A 14,590-nucleotide genomic window follows, 5' to 3' on the forward strand; every position below is an offset into this window, starting at 1 on the left:
AACCCGCCATATTTGAACGATTTTTCGATGTTTACCCAAAGCTGTCGTGAGTTTGAGCTGTTTTACCTTAGATTTTTGGATGAGTTGGAAAATAATCACGGTAATTACCTTTTTTATGGTTGTATAAATGCAGTGTTAACTTCATATCTTTTTGTATACTGTATTTTTGGAGTAAACAAGGTTAATATTCAGTTTGAGTATATGATGTAAATTAGCGTTCTCACACGTTAGATGTTAACGTCATTTATACATTTCTATTCACTTAAATTATTCAACACCATCATGCATTACTAGTTTATTACATAAAGTATTCATATTTATTGTATTCAGTATTATCAGTCAGTTGAATGGTGCATCATTTCGGTCACATTTATATAATGTAAAGCATTGTAAGTTCTGTTTATTTTATTTTGTTGTAGTCAATCTTTTCCCTTTCCTTTACCATTTCCTTTACCTATGTTGATGGAAATAAATGATGGAAATAAATGATGGGAAATGAATGTGACAGTTTGAGAAATATGAAAGGAAAACAGTGTCATAACACTACATCATTGACGTGATTATTCTACTATTGGAACCGGACAGCAGCCATGACAGAAGATGGTAAACTACCAAGGGCTGAGGCCGGAGAATCACGACCAAGTAGGGAAAACAAAAAACTTACAGAAAAGGCCATACAAATTACAAGAATATTATGACAGTTTTAGAACATTAAAATCGTCAGTAACACAAATAAAGAATTTGATGTTAGAGAATAGAGACACTGAACTTATAAGAAAGAGGTATAGTTCCTGGTTGGATAATTATGAACACTTTTTAAACTTATTTGATGTTCTTAAAACCCAGACAGAGGATGAACAAGAGAAAAGCAAATTGCTGTTAGATCATCAAGATTATGACATATTCTTGATAAATTTTAAGAAAGAAGTAGAAGCATTCTTTTCGTATCAAGATACTGTGAAAAATGAAACAATGAATGTGAATAGTGTAAACAAAGCACAAAGTAGAAACTCTAGAACATCGAAATCTTCTTGTGTTTCCCTTGAAAAACTTAAGGAAGAACAAAAGCTAGCAGAACTTGAAGCACGCAAAGCGTCGTTAAAGAAACGAAAGGAATTGGAATTGGCCAAATTAGAACTTACACTTAAGGAAGAAGAATTTAACATAGAGACAGATATTGCAATTTCTAATGCAAAGACTGAAGTTTTACAAAAGTACGAGCTAGAAAGTGAAATTATTGACACTCACAGTGATAAATTTTGTGAAGAAGAAATTACACCTAGAAGAAATCCACCTATGCCATCCCCCAGAATCATAGTCAAGGATGCAGAACTTGGTTCCCAAATTTCTGTGTCAGAAAAACAACTCAATCCAAACGCCAGTGTTTTTGTGCCAAACATTTCAATGGAAACAAAACAACAAAATGCAATGCAGGATGTTGTGAACTACCTAAGAAGACCATTGCCAGAAATTAAAAAATTCAGTGGAAATCCATTGGAATTTCGGCGATTCATGAGACAGTTTCACGCAAAAGTAGTGATGAACACCAGTAATGATGATGAGCGTTTCAATTATTTGGAACAGATGACGCAAGGTGAAGCAAACCGTGTCGTATCTGGATACACACACATGTCTGGAGATAAAGGATACCAAGCAGCCATGAAGCAATTGGAAGAAAGATACGGAGACAGTGAACTGATAGTGACATCATTCATCAAGAAAGCTCTTGATTGGCCTATGATCAAAGATGCGAAAATGTTAGACGAATTTGCATTGTTCCTGGTAGAATGTCAAAACGCGTCAGAAAGCATAGACTGTGTGTCAGTTCTGGACTATGCTGAAAATATTAAAAGATTTTGTCAAAACTTCCGATATATCTACACGATCGATGGAGAACTGCAGTTCTCAAAATTAAGGAGACTAAGAGAAGAATAGGATTTAGTGACTTTGTGACCTTTGTGAAGACTGAGGCAAAGAAATCTAATGATCCCATATATGGAGTTTCATCATTGAGTGAAAATTCACGTTCACAGCCTGATAAGCACCAGAAAAGAACAGTTGCATCAGGAGGCCTAAGTAGTGAAAAGGAATCACCTGGAGCATTAGTATTGAAATGTGAATTTTGCGGTGGTGCTGGCCATGTGTTGATCGATTGTTACAGATTTCAAAGAATTAGTATTCAAGAGAGATATAACTTTATGAAAAATAAAGGACTTTGCTATGGATGCTTGAAAAAGGGACATGTAACCAAGAAATGTAGAAACAGACTTAAATGCATTTCATGTGGATGTCAACACCCTACCATTCTTCATGACCCATCAAGATCAACACCAAATTATCCAATCAATAGGGAAGAACACAACAACTCAGTTTCATCAAGTTCTAACGTTGATCAATCTGTCATCCACACAGGGAATTCTGATGTCGGTGCTTCTTGTGATACTGGGGCTGGAGAACAAACATCGGCCATGGCGATAATTCCTGTGAGAATTAAGTTGAAAAACAAGAACCATAGTGTCATTACATACGCATTCTTTGACTCGGGTAGCAGCGTTACTTTCTGTTCTGAAAACCTCATGCGACAACTAGGCTTTAGTGGAAAGAAATGTAACATCACTCTGAACACAATTGGAGAACCATATCAGTTGGTGTCCCAGTCTGTCAGAGGCCTACAACTCTGTGATATGAACATGACGGAATTCATAGATCTTCCAAAAATTTATACGAAAGACAGGATGCCTGTTACCCATGAACATATTCCTAAAAAGGAAGAAATTTCAAAGTGGCATCATTTATCGAACATAACGCTCCCAAGTGTTGTTGCTGAAATTGGCCTTCTTATGGGCAGCAATGTCCCAGACGCTTATGCTCCATTTGAAGTGGTTACCGGACCAAGTGGATCTCCTCACGCCACAAGGACGTGCTTGGGATGGATTGTGTGGAATATACTGAGAGAAGTCAGGTCAGGATCATATGATGTGAACAAAGTGACACTGGAGCGGTACTGTGAATGTGACACTAAGCTGGAAGAATTAGTGAAGGCATCAATTAACTTAGACTTTCCAGAGCACATGATAGCAGAACTTTTCTGAGCCAAGTTGAAAAGTCCATCAAACAAGTGAATGGTCATTACTCAATAGGACTTCCTTTTAGAAACAATTCTGTGAGCTTGCCAAATAATATGATTCAAGGACTACAGAGACTTGAATGTTTGAAGAAGAAGATGTTGAAAAATCCACAATTTAGAACTGATTACACTGTTTTCATGAATAAACTGTTCGAGAAAGACTTTGTTGAGCCAGTTCCTGAGATGCAACTACAAAGGGATGATGGACGCGTATGGTATCTTCCTCACCATGGTATATATCATACAAAGAAGCCAGGAAAAATAAGAGTAGTATTTGACTGTTCTGCTGTGTTTAGGGGTGTGTCTCTAAATAGTCAACTACTACAAGGACCTGACTTAACTAACAGTCTCTTAGGAGTGCTTCTAAGATTTCGACAGGAACGTATTGCGATACAAGGTGACATTGAGTCTATGTTCCATCAAGTTGCAGTACCAGAAGAGGATAGAGACTGCATGAGATTTTTTTGGTGGAAAGATGGAAATCTGAGTGCTGAACCTAAACAGTATAGGATGAAAGTACATATTTTTGGGGCTGTCTCATCACCTACTTGTTGCAATTGTGCTTTGAAGAAAACTGCTGAGGAACACGGTAACGACTATGATCAAAGCATACAGAATACCATAATGAAAAATATGTACGTGGACGACTGCTTAGCATCAGTTGATACAGAGGAGAAAGCCAAATACCTCATAAAGGATCTGATGGCCCTTTGTAAACAAGGAGGATTTCGATTAACAAAGTGGCTAAGTAACTGTAAGGAGGTATTGAAATCCGTCCCAGAAGAAGATAGAGCAGAAGACATCAAAAAATTTAGTCCGAATGAAGAAACTCTGATTGAGCGAGCCCTTGGAGTTTATTGGTTCGTGGAAGATGATTCCTTAGGGTTTCTAATACAGTTAAAGGACCATCCTACAACAAGAAGAGGCATACTTTCTGTGACAAGTTCCATTTATGACTCACTTGGCATTGTAGCGCCATTTGTTTTGACAGCTAAATCCATACTCCAACAGTTGTGTAAAGATGGTGTAAGATGGGATGATGAAATTGATGGAACCATGTTAAAGAAATGGAACAGCTGGCTCATGCAAGTGAAACATCTGGAAGATGTAAAAATTGAAAGATGTTACAAGCCAGGGAATATTGGACATTCTGTGTTATACCAGTTACATTGTTTTGCGGATGCAAGCACACTTGGCATGGGAGTTGTCATATATTTGCGCATGTCTGATGATCATGGAAATGTACATTGTTCCTTCGTCATGGGCAAATCAAGAGTGGCACCATTGAAAACAATGACAATTCCTAGGATGGAACTCACCGCTGCGACATTAGCCGTCAAGTTAGGTAGACTGGTGGACGAGCAATTAGACTTTCCTATAGAGAAAATACATTTTTGGACAGACAGTACAACAGTACTTCGCTACATCGCTAACACCAAGACTAGATTCCAAACCTTTGTCACCAATCGACTTGCCATCATCAACGCCCATACAACTTTTGATCAATGGCATTATGTGAACACAAAAGAAAATCCTGCTGACTGTGCATCTAGAGGAATATCTGTGATTGATAAATTCATAGATCATCAGTTGTGGTTTCATGGACCTGAATTCCTCCTGAAATCAGAATCTACTTGGCTTTTGAACTGTGACATTGATACTACTATTGGGGTTAACGACGTGGAAGTGAAAAAATGCATCAACACTACCCTTATACAGTCTTCCTTCAATGGTGTTGAAAAAATTCTTCAGCATTTCTCAGATTGGAAAAGACTTAAAGTCACGGTTGGATGGTTCTTGAAAGCCAAGGATAACCTGAGAAAAATAGTCAAGCAGAAAATAGAAAGAAGAGAAAAAATGATAGAATCTGGAGCTTCAAAGGAGAGAATTATGCAGATTGAAAGAGTGGAAAGTGAAACAAGAGTAAAGGAGTCCAAGAAGGCAAAAGAGATTCCTTTTCTCAGTACTGATATCCTCGACAGAGCTGAAAGAGAACTTGTGGCATATGAGCAAAGGCAGTATTACGCAAATGAATTGAAAATTCTTGGAGACAAACATGGATATGTCAAAAAATCGTCATAGTTTTCTAGATAAGATCCTATTTTACATGAAGGAGTCATCAAAGTGGGGGGCAGACTAGAAAAGCTAAACGCATCTTTTACCACTAAACATCAGATGATCATTCCAAAAAATTCCACACTGACTAGGATGATTGCTATAGATGCCCACAGATCTGCAGGACACATGGGCAAGAATGCTACTTTAGCAGTCATTCGAGAGAAGTTTTGGATACCCGGTATTTCATCTGTATTAAAATCGCTTATCTCAAAATGTGTTATATGCAGACAATACCAGTCTCCTCCAATGCACCAAAAAATGGCTAATCTACCTTCTGAAAGATTGGAAACAGATGATCCCCCATTCACCCGTGTAGGTATGGACTACTTTGGACCATTTGAATTGAAGAGAGGAAGGAGTATGGTGAAACGATATGGTGTAATATTTACCTGTCTTAATACACGAGCAGTCCATCTTGAAGTGTCATTCTCTTTGGATACAGATTCATGTATTGATGCTATTCGCAGATTCATCGCAAGGAGAGGAAAACCTAAATTTATCCGATCAGACAATGGTACAAATTTAGTGGGTGCAGAAAAGGAATTAAGAGAAGCTATCAAGACATGGAACGTTACCCAAATTCATTCTCATTTGTTGCAGTCAGGGATAGGTTGGATGTTTAACCCACCATCAGCATCACATTTCGGAGGTGTCTGGGAACGACTTATCAGATCCGTAAGAAAGGTGATATTTTCCGTTTTACATGAACAAACTATTTATCTGAACGATGAAGGACTCAAAACTTTGTTCTGTGAAGTTGAAGCAATTCTCAATGGAAGACCTTTGACGCCCACATCAGATAACCCTAGTGATCTAAGCGCTTTGACACCAAACCATTTGCTACTTCTTAGATCTGGAGAAACTTGCCCACCTGGAACTTTTTCACAGATGGACAACTACGTTCGACGTAGATGGCGCCAGATCCAATATCTCGCAGACATCTTCTGGAGAAGATGAATTAAAGAGTATCTACCCCTTCTTCAGAGCAGGCAGATGTGGTTAAAGGAGGGACGCAATGTTAAAGAAGGTGATTTGGTTCTTATTGTTGAAAATGGCCCAAGGAATTATTGGAATCTTGGACGAGTTCTGGAGGTTCAAAAGGACAGACATAATATTGTGCGTGTTGTGAAAGTGAAAACTGTGTCCAATATTCTTACACGTCCAATAACGAAACTGTGTCTTGTGTTGGAGTCGGATGACAGAGACTAAATTGTTTCACATGTTTAAAGATGTTAATTGCTCATTGGAAAATTGTAAAATATGTTCTGTGTAGGACCATATTTTAGGGGCCGGTGTAAGATTGATATTATATTATTGTCCAAATTTATCCGGATCAATTTATTTATCCAATTTTGTCAGAATATGAATTTTCAATCTTGACGTGTGAACCCGCCATATTTGCACGATTTTTCGATGTATACCCAAAGCTGTAGTGAGTTTGAGCTGTTTTACCTTAGATTTTTGGATGAGTTGGAAAATAATCACGGTAATTACCATTTTTATGGTTGTATAAATGCAGTGTTAACTTCATATCTTTTTGTATACTGTATTTTTGGAGTAAACAAGGTTTATATTCAGTTTGAGTATATGATGTAAATTAGCATTCTCACACGTTAGATGTTAACGTCATTTATACATTTCTATTCACTTAAATTATTCAACACCATCATGCATTACTAGTTTATTACATAAAGTATTCATATTTATTGTATTCAGTATTATCAGTCAGTTGAATGGTGCATCATTTCGGTCACATTTATATAATGTATAGCATTGTAAGTTCTGTTTATTTTTTTTTTGTTGTAGTCAATCTTTTCCCTTTCCTTTACCATTTCCTTTACCTATGTTGATGGAAATAAATGATGGAAATAAATGATGGGAAATGAATGTGACAGTTTGAGAAATATGAAAGGAAAACAGTGTCATAGCACTACAGAAACTGTCAAATAAATTTTTATCAAACTACATATGCTGATAGATATTGATGAGAGCTATGTAACTGCATCAACATTTTTTGACTTTGACCTTTCCTTTGACCTTGACCTCACTTTTCTTAAATGTGTTTAGCTCAGTTTTAAAGATACCATTCAAGATAGTGTAATTAAACTTCTTACATTGATACATACTGATCTAAGTTATTCAACTGCATCAACATTATTTGACCTTGACCTTTCCTTTGACCTTGACCTCACTTTTCTTAAATTAGTGTTTAGCTCAGTTTTAAAGATACCATTCAAGATAGTGTAATTAAACTTCTTACGTTGATACATACTGATGTAAGCTATTCAACTGCATCAATATTTTTGACATTGACATTTCCTTTGACCTTGACCTCACTTTTCTTAAATTAAAGTTTAGCTCAATTTTAAAGATACCATTCAAGAAAGTGTAATCAAACTTCATATGTTGATACATACTGATGTAAGCTATTCAAATGAATCAATATTTTTTTACCTTGACCTCACTTTTCTTAAATTAGTATTTAGTTCAGTTTTCATGAAATCATTCAAGATATTTAAATCAAACTTCATACGCTGATACATACTAATGAGAGCTATTCAACTGCATCAATATTTTTTTTACCTTGACCTTTCCTTTAACCTTGACCTCACTTTTCTTAAATTTGTGTCAAAATTCATAAATGGGAATATACATTTAATTTGATCGCCGAAATATGGCTGAAATATTGCCGCCTAGGCATTAAACAATAATAATCAATCATAATCAATCCAAAAGATGATTAGGCTGTTGTGTAAAATGTTGGAGGAGTTCTGGGAACCAGGGTCTTATTATATTAAAAACATTTTTCGACCCCCATTTGACCCCGAGGGTGAAAATGAAAATTCCGAAACCTTACTGCACAACTACAGGACACCACCAACCACCTCCCAAAAGATGATTAGGCTACTGTGTAAAATGTAAGAGGAGTTCAGGGAACCAGGGACTTTTTTGCATAAAAAAAACATCATTTTTCGACCCCCATTTGACCCCGAGGGTGAAAATGAAAATTCCAAAACCTTATTGCACAACTACAGGACACCACCAACCACCTCCCAAAAGATGATTAGGCTACAGTGTAAAATGTAAGAAGAGTTCAGGGAACCAGGGGCTTTTTGCATAAAAAACGTCATTTTTCGACCCCCATGTGACCCCGAGGGTGAAAATGAAAATTCCAAAACCTTACTGCACATCTACATGACACCACCAACCATCTCCCAAAAGATGATTAGGCTACTGTGTAAAATGTAAGAGGAGTTCAGGGAACCAGGGGCTTTTTGCATAAAAAACGTCATTTTTCGACCCCCATTTGACCCCGAGGGTGAAAATGAAAATTCCAAAACCTTACTGCACATCTACATGACACCACCAACCACCTCCCAAAAGATGATTAGGCTACTGTGTAAAATGTAAGAGGAGTTTGAGAAAGAAGAGTGTGACAGACGGACGGACGGATAGACATGAGTAACAACAATATACCCGAACTTTCTTTAGAAAGTGCGGGTATAACTAGAAGCTACCGGGTAATGTTAAATATATTTGTTTTTCTTTTTCTAAAACACTGTATAAACATGATAAAGACAGAAAATGTGAAATGTGATTATTTACATATACAACAATTTTAAGGACATTAGTTTGATACACTGTATATATACACTGCATTTAAGCAATATTCCATAAAATCTTTAAAAAGAAATTTTGAAGAACTTCTGTCCTACATATGGTAATAAAATCTTTATTATTTTAATTGAAACAACACATCTTTTTTTAATCCCATCATTGAACATTTTTTATCATTTACTTATGAATCGTGATTAAATGAGTTATAATTCACATGCAAGAATTAACGTAGGATCAGTTCCAGGATTTCCGGTGGTGATTATTTGGGGATGGGGTGGGGTGGGTGGGGTATATAAGTAACCATTTCTAAACAATTTAATAAAATTATATCTTTAAATGATATTCTGTGATTCTTACTGTGGTAAGAATATTGATATGATGAACTGAAATGTTGAACTAGTAATGACTAGATGTTCATTTATATTAAATTGATAATTACTTAAATTTTAAACTATGATTATAGACCTTAAATTATGTGTCTAAATATAATAATATAAATATGTTGAATATTACAATTCAACTCTGGACTCTTAGAAATTAAAATTATTTTAGAATCTCTAATTCTTTGCACAAAAGATAGATTGAAAAAAAATAAATGAAATATAATGATAAAATATAATGATCCAATAATCGTTATTAGAATTTAATATAGTTTATATACACATGTACATTTAATATATTAAAATGTCAAAGAACTTGCTCTTTTTGTAAAATTCCTAATTCCGCAAAACTATTTTCACAAGCTTATTCAATTTAGCTGTTAAATGAATAAATAATCAGTAAATCGTGAAAAATTATACCAGGGAATTTTCTTTTAACAAGGAAATATTTACTTTTAACAAGAAGATGCTTTTGTTATATTTTCAGCTCTAATGATATTTTCTGCATTATTTTTTTTGTCCATCGTTAGTTTACAAGGAATTTCTCGGAGTGGAAGCAGAGACAGAATTAATCAACTGTGTCTTGCTCTTGTGGAAATAATTTTGTTTCTTAATTTTTGATATCAAATGATGTTTTTGATTGAAAAAAATAATTTAAAAAATTATTTATATAATTTTCTAGAAGTAGAATTTACAACATTCTCTAACGTGAAGATTTATCTCGAATCACTTATTAAAAAAAAATTATTTAGTTGCCCGTCGCCGATAATTGTCATTATCCCGATAAGAGGCCTGTAATACGGTATAAGTGGGAATTTTAGCGAGACGCAAATTTAGCGATTTATCCTCCCAAGATGGTATATAATTTTAGCGATTTTATAATATCAAGAGAGATAGCTGTAACAAACGATATGGAATAAATTGTTAGCGATATTCAATTTTAGCGATCTCAGCACCATCGCTAATGATGCCAAAACTGGATCCTCGCTAAAAATTCTGCTTACACGGTAATTAGTATTCCCCCAAAATCTGCACAATTAAGTAATGGATATATGCCGAATACAGTTCTGTATGAAAAAAAAAAATATCCCACAGTTTGAGGCCCGTCAGGGCCGAAAACTGATATTTTTTCATACAGAATTGTATGCAGCAAATATCGTTAAAACATTGCCCTTTAAATGACACTTTTTGTTTTCTAAGATAGTCCGATATTTTAACAAAAGAAAAAATGTGAATGACCATCGAAGCAATTCTCTCAAGAATTCTCTCTTTTTTGCCTGATTGAAAACTACTCAGTATTTTTTGAATCAGCTACACAGTTGTAGGTGTTTGAAATAATATAATTGTTTGGAATGGAGAGTGGGGCTGAAATTTTCCTTAACAAAACATACATAGAGCTTAAAGTAATGCTTTAGATTATGATACAATCAGTCTAGTGAATGATTTTTTGGGATTGAAAAGGAAAGTGCAGATTGGAACTTTGATTTGAATTGAACAGAAAATAAAGCAGATTCTTAAGGTATTTGAATTTCTAATTACAGGCATTGAAAATAACTTTATAAAGGATTGCATGTATAATGGATACAAAATGTTAAAATTTGTAAATTGTACCCAGAAGTAGATCTCTCCTTTGAATAAAATGATAGATTTGGCAGCCAAAGCTGCTTTATAAATATTCAATAGTTTCAAGCCAGATAAGGCCATCATTAAAAATATCTTTGTTTCCCCTAACCCGACCCTAAAATCTCAAGTTGGGTAGGTAGGTAGGCAAATATTTGTTTTTGACAGCAGCTTTGAAAAAAACATTATAAAAATTTAATGGAATATCCTTTATAAATAAGCTAAGTAAAAAAAAAAAAAAAAGAAAGGGATTTTTAAACAGCTAGAATACCATAGAAATGCTGTTTAAACTCAACAATTAAGGTAAATTAATTAACAAATAGAATTTAATCAAACTTGTGAAATATCTCATACCAGAGTAAACTTTTTGAAAACAAATACATCTTTTAAAAGATTCTCGGGTACTCAAAGACTGGACATCAGAGTACATGTATATTGTTGATACCTACTATCAGCTTCAAATGCTTACATATGCAATGTACTTTTTCCAAGGGCTTCGGATTGTGAAGTGGTTCTAGAGCATTTCGTTTTGGAGTCTCGAAGTAAGGAGCTATTTCTAAGTTGCAGGTTCAAATCCAAATGCGGGGCGTTGAGACCGGTTCTTCGAATGAGACCATAAAAACTTAGGTCCAGTGTCGCAGTAGAAGATTCCTCACTGCTCAATGGCCTAAACTCCGTGTACATGTCTAAATTTGGAGCCCCTAAATTCACCAGACAAATGTCTAAATAAATGTTGTTGTCCCAACAATTATGAAAGAATTTCAAATCAAAGAAACAACCAATCTTCAAGGGCCTTATTAAAAAAAATACACGAACGTCTCAGGAAGCTTGCATTATAATTTTAAATCTATTTGGAAAAAGTATGTTAACAATATTTAATCGAGACAAACCATACCTAAATAAGGTAAAATGTCATACACAATGCCAAAGTTACGAAGTTTAACCTATCAAAAAAGGCATGAAGAAAGGACGTTTGAATTCTATTTATTAGGATGAAATATGCGGACTTATTTACAACTTCTATGGTCCCATGTAGTAAACATAGGAATATTGATAAACTGTTTATAAGATCAAAACTCAAATTAAGTAAAATGCAGTGAAATTGATTGGTGTGTTCACAAGGAGGGCCCCTTGTCTGCTCATGAACAGTGATGAAGGGTAACATGAGGAGGGCCTATGGGCCTAAAAATGCTCTCTACATACCTTAATTTTAAGACAGGTTAGTAAATACTTTTTTGTCATTGTTTATCATTATGATAGTTTATTAACAAAGTGTTTCAAGAATATAGGATTCTAATATGCTAAAGGCATAAGGTTGATACATGTACGTCGCCTTTCTTTTAAAACACGAACTAACCCTCCGTGACCACATGTTGTGGGGAGTATTGGTAAAATGGGTAGGCAAACCCGGACCGGGGCAAATTGTAAACCAGTGATATTTGAAATTTTTCAATTTTCTCTCATTACTTTATCAATCAAGCTAAAATTTTCAGATTATGTTTTTATAGGTTTGTCTGTGTTCGCTATAAAAATTGCCCTGAAATGCTCAATATTTTAGATTTTCTTGGCGATTTTTGATTTCCAAGTTGGTAAAATGGGTAGGCAGTATCAAGTCGATAATTTATGTGTTTTGGGAAAAATGTGACTATAACAAAATAATCCTCATAATTATTCCGATGTTTTCAATTTGCCCCGGTCCGGGTTTGCCTACCCATTTTACCAACACTAGTACTCTGTTGTGGGCGCTCTTTTGTTTCCAACAAACGCTTGAAAATCACAGAACAAAATCAGTCGTTCTGATAAAAACGGATTTTGATGGAATTTTATTTTATAAAAGTTGATAAACATAAAAAAAATGTTTGAATAATCTATTGAAAAAATCTCTCCAGTCGGCGCGTTTTAATTGGGTCGGTCGCGTTAGGGGAAACAAAGGTATTTTTTTTTATTTTGGCCTAAGGGAATTTTCTAAATTTTATCAGTAAATGATTGATTGATTGATTGCATGTTGTTTAACGTCCCATTCGAGAATTTTTCACTCATATAGAGACGTCACCATATACCGGTGAAGGGCTTCAAATTTTGACCTTTACTCGGCACTCAGGGCCATTGAGCGGTGAGGGATCTTTATCGTGCCAACGCCTGCCGTGACACGGGGCCTCGGTTTCAACTTTCAACTTTTACTTCAAAGTGCCGAGCGCATGGCGAAGGAACAGTTGCTGCCCATTTTTTATCGACTTAGGTCAGTCGCGGCCGAGATTCGAACTCACGACCTCCCGATCACAGAGCGAGCGCTCTACCGACTGAGCTACCGTGAACGGTATCAGTAAATGAAAACATCGCTTAAAGTTTAACAAGTTCATTACAAGTCAGGGAACTCATGTTTGAATCGCTTTGTTTTCTTTCTCCTTTCCTAATGCAGTATTTTCCTTTAATTAGAAGTTTTTAAGGTCTTTCGTCTTCACGGAAGACCTTATATAGATTCTACAGCTTCGTCTTATTACTTAGGTTTTCCGTCTTCACGGAAGACCTTACAGTGATTCTACTGTTCTCTCTACTGAGAGGGACGTTAAACAACAAACAAACAAACAGCATCGAATTAATTGCGGACGTCTGAGAAAACATTAAATGAAATGGAATGTTTTCTCAGACGTCCGCATGGATTTGATCGTCTGTATTGAGTTTTATTGCGGACGTTTGAGTAAACATTGGATTGAAATTCTTGTTTGGCGTTGAATTTCAATCCACTTTGGCTATTCTCTTAGGCAAAGTGTTAATGATTCATCAAAAGGACAAAAATATTATATAATTTCAGTGTAATTTTAAATCAACACAAAAAAGACTTTTCTACCCACTTTCTAAAAAGAAATAAATGACTTTCATTGGGGTAATTTGATAATTAAGTACAGGGGAGCTGACGTTTTTGGAAATGAATAACCCGTCTTTGAAAATAAAAATACTTTACCCTCCAAAGGCAATAAAATAAGTAATCTGACATTGAATTATGGGCCTTCAGTCATCTGATTTGTGAGTATCTGTAAGGAATTCCAACTCTTTGCTAGCAAAGATAAAAATTCGAGTTCATGAGTATTGGCAGTTCCCCCTCCTCCTTGTTTTGTTAAAGCGATAAAATATATCCCTGATCATCTCAGAAAAAAATAATGTGCCTGCAATGGCATAAAATTAAAGTATCTTTGTCAATAATTACCCCCGGCCCTTTTTCGGTACAAAATGGTTATCCCCAAAAGACACCTTTATCTATAATTACATTCGCGTGTATTTAAAAACGTTAGATAGAAAATTCTGAAATTACTTGTCTATCATTTACATTGTGAATCTTTTATGAGAATAGCTTAGGTGGACTAAAATGAACTTTGAACAATTATTTTGATCCAATGTTTTCTCAAACGTCTGCGGTGAATTCAACCCGCCTATTTTGTTTAGATACTTTCTTTAAGAAGCATTTCTTTAAAGTGCGTTTTTCCTGTGTGTGTCACTATTACTAGCACATATAAATATGTTTACTTGCATATATTAATACATGGATGGAGAATAGGACAGAAGACCTCTCGTTGCTCGGAACGAGTTTCTAGTTTTATTTTAATTTTCCAATTCTGTATGATCAATAAATAATATTCTGTTTTAAAATAATCATTGTACACATAAGATCAAATATTGTTGTTTGCTGAATAATCACATTTTAGACCCCGATTCCCAGAACTACTCTTAC

At 35.1% G+C, this 14,590-nt stretch overlaps 1 protein-coding gene across 1 annotated transcript; it reads left to right on the forward strand.

The window, feature by feature from the left end:
• The first annotated feature begins 3,181 nt into the window (after positions 1-3,181).
• LOC133179323 (uncharacterized) lies at positions 3,182-5,209 on the forward strand. Its single transcript, XM_061314105.1, has one exon. It carries the CDS (start codon positions 3,182-3,184, stop codon positions 5,207-5,209), a length of 2,028 nt encoding a protein of 675 aa, XP_061170089.1.
• Positions 5,210-14,590: the final 9,381 nt, after the last annotated feature.

Source organism: Saccostrea echinata, unplaced genomic scaffold, assembly GCF_033153115.1.
Source record: "Saccostrea echinata isolate AGI-Se365-2 ecotype Australia unplaced genomic scaffold, CSIRO_AGI_Sech_v1 ptg000004l, whole genome shotgun sequence".
In the NCBI taxonomy this organism is placed as follows: Eukaryota; Metazoa; Mollusca; class Bivalvia; order Ostreida; family Ostreidae; genus Saccostrea; species Saccostrea echinata.

Bases quoted from the DNA above. Each gene is read 5' to 3' on its own strand.
- LOC133179323 (XM_061314105.1), top strand. From the start codon at position 3,182: ATGATTCAAGGACTACAGAGACTTGAATGTTTGAAGAAGAAGATGTTG.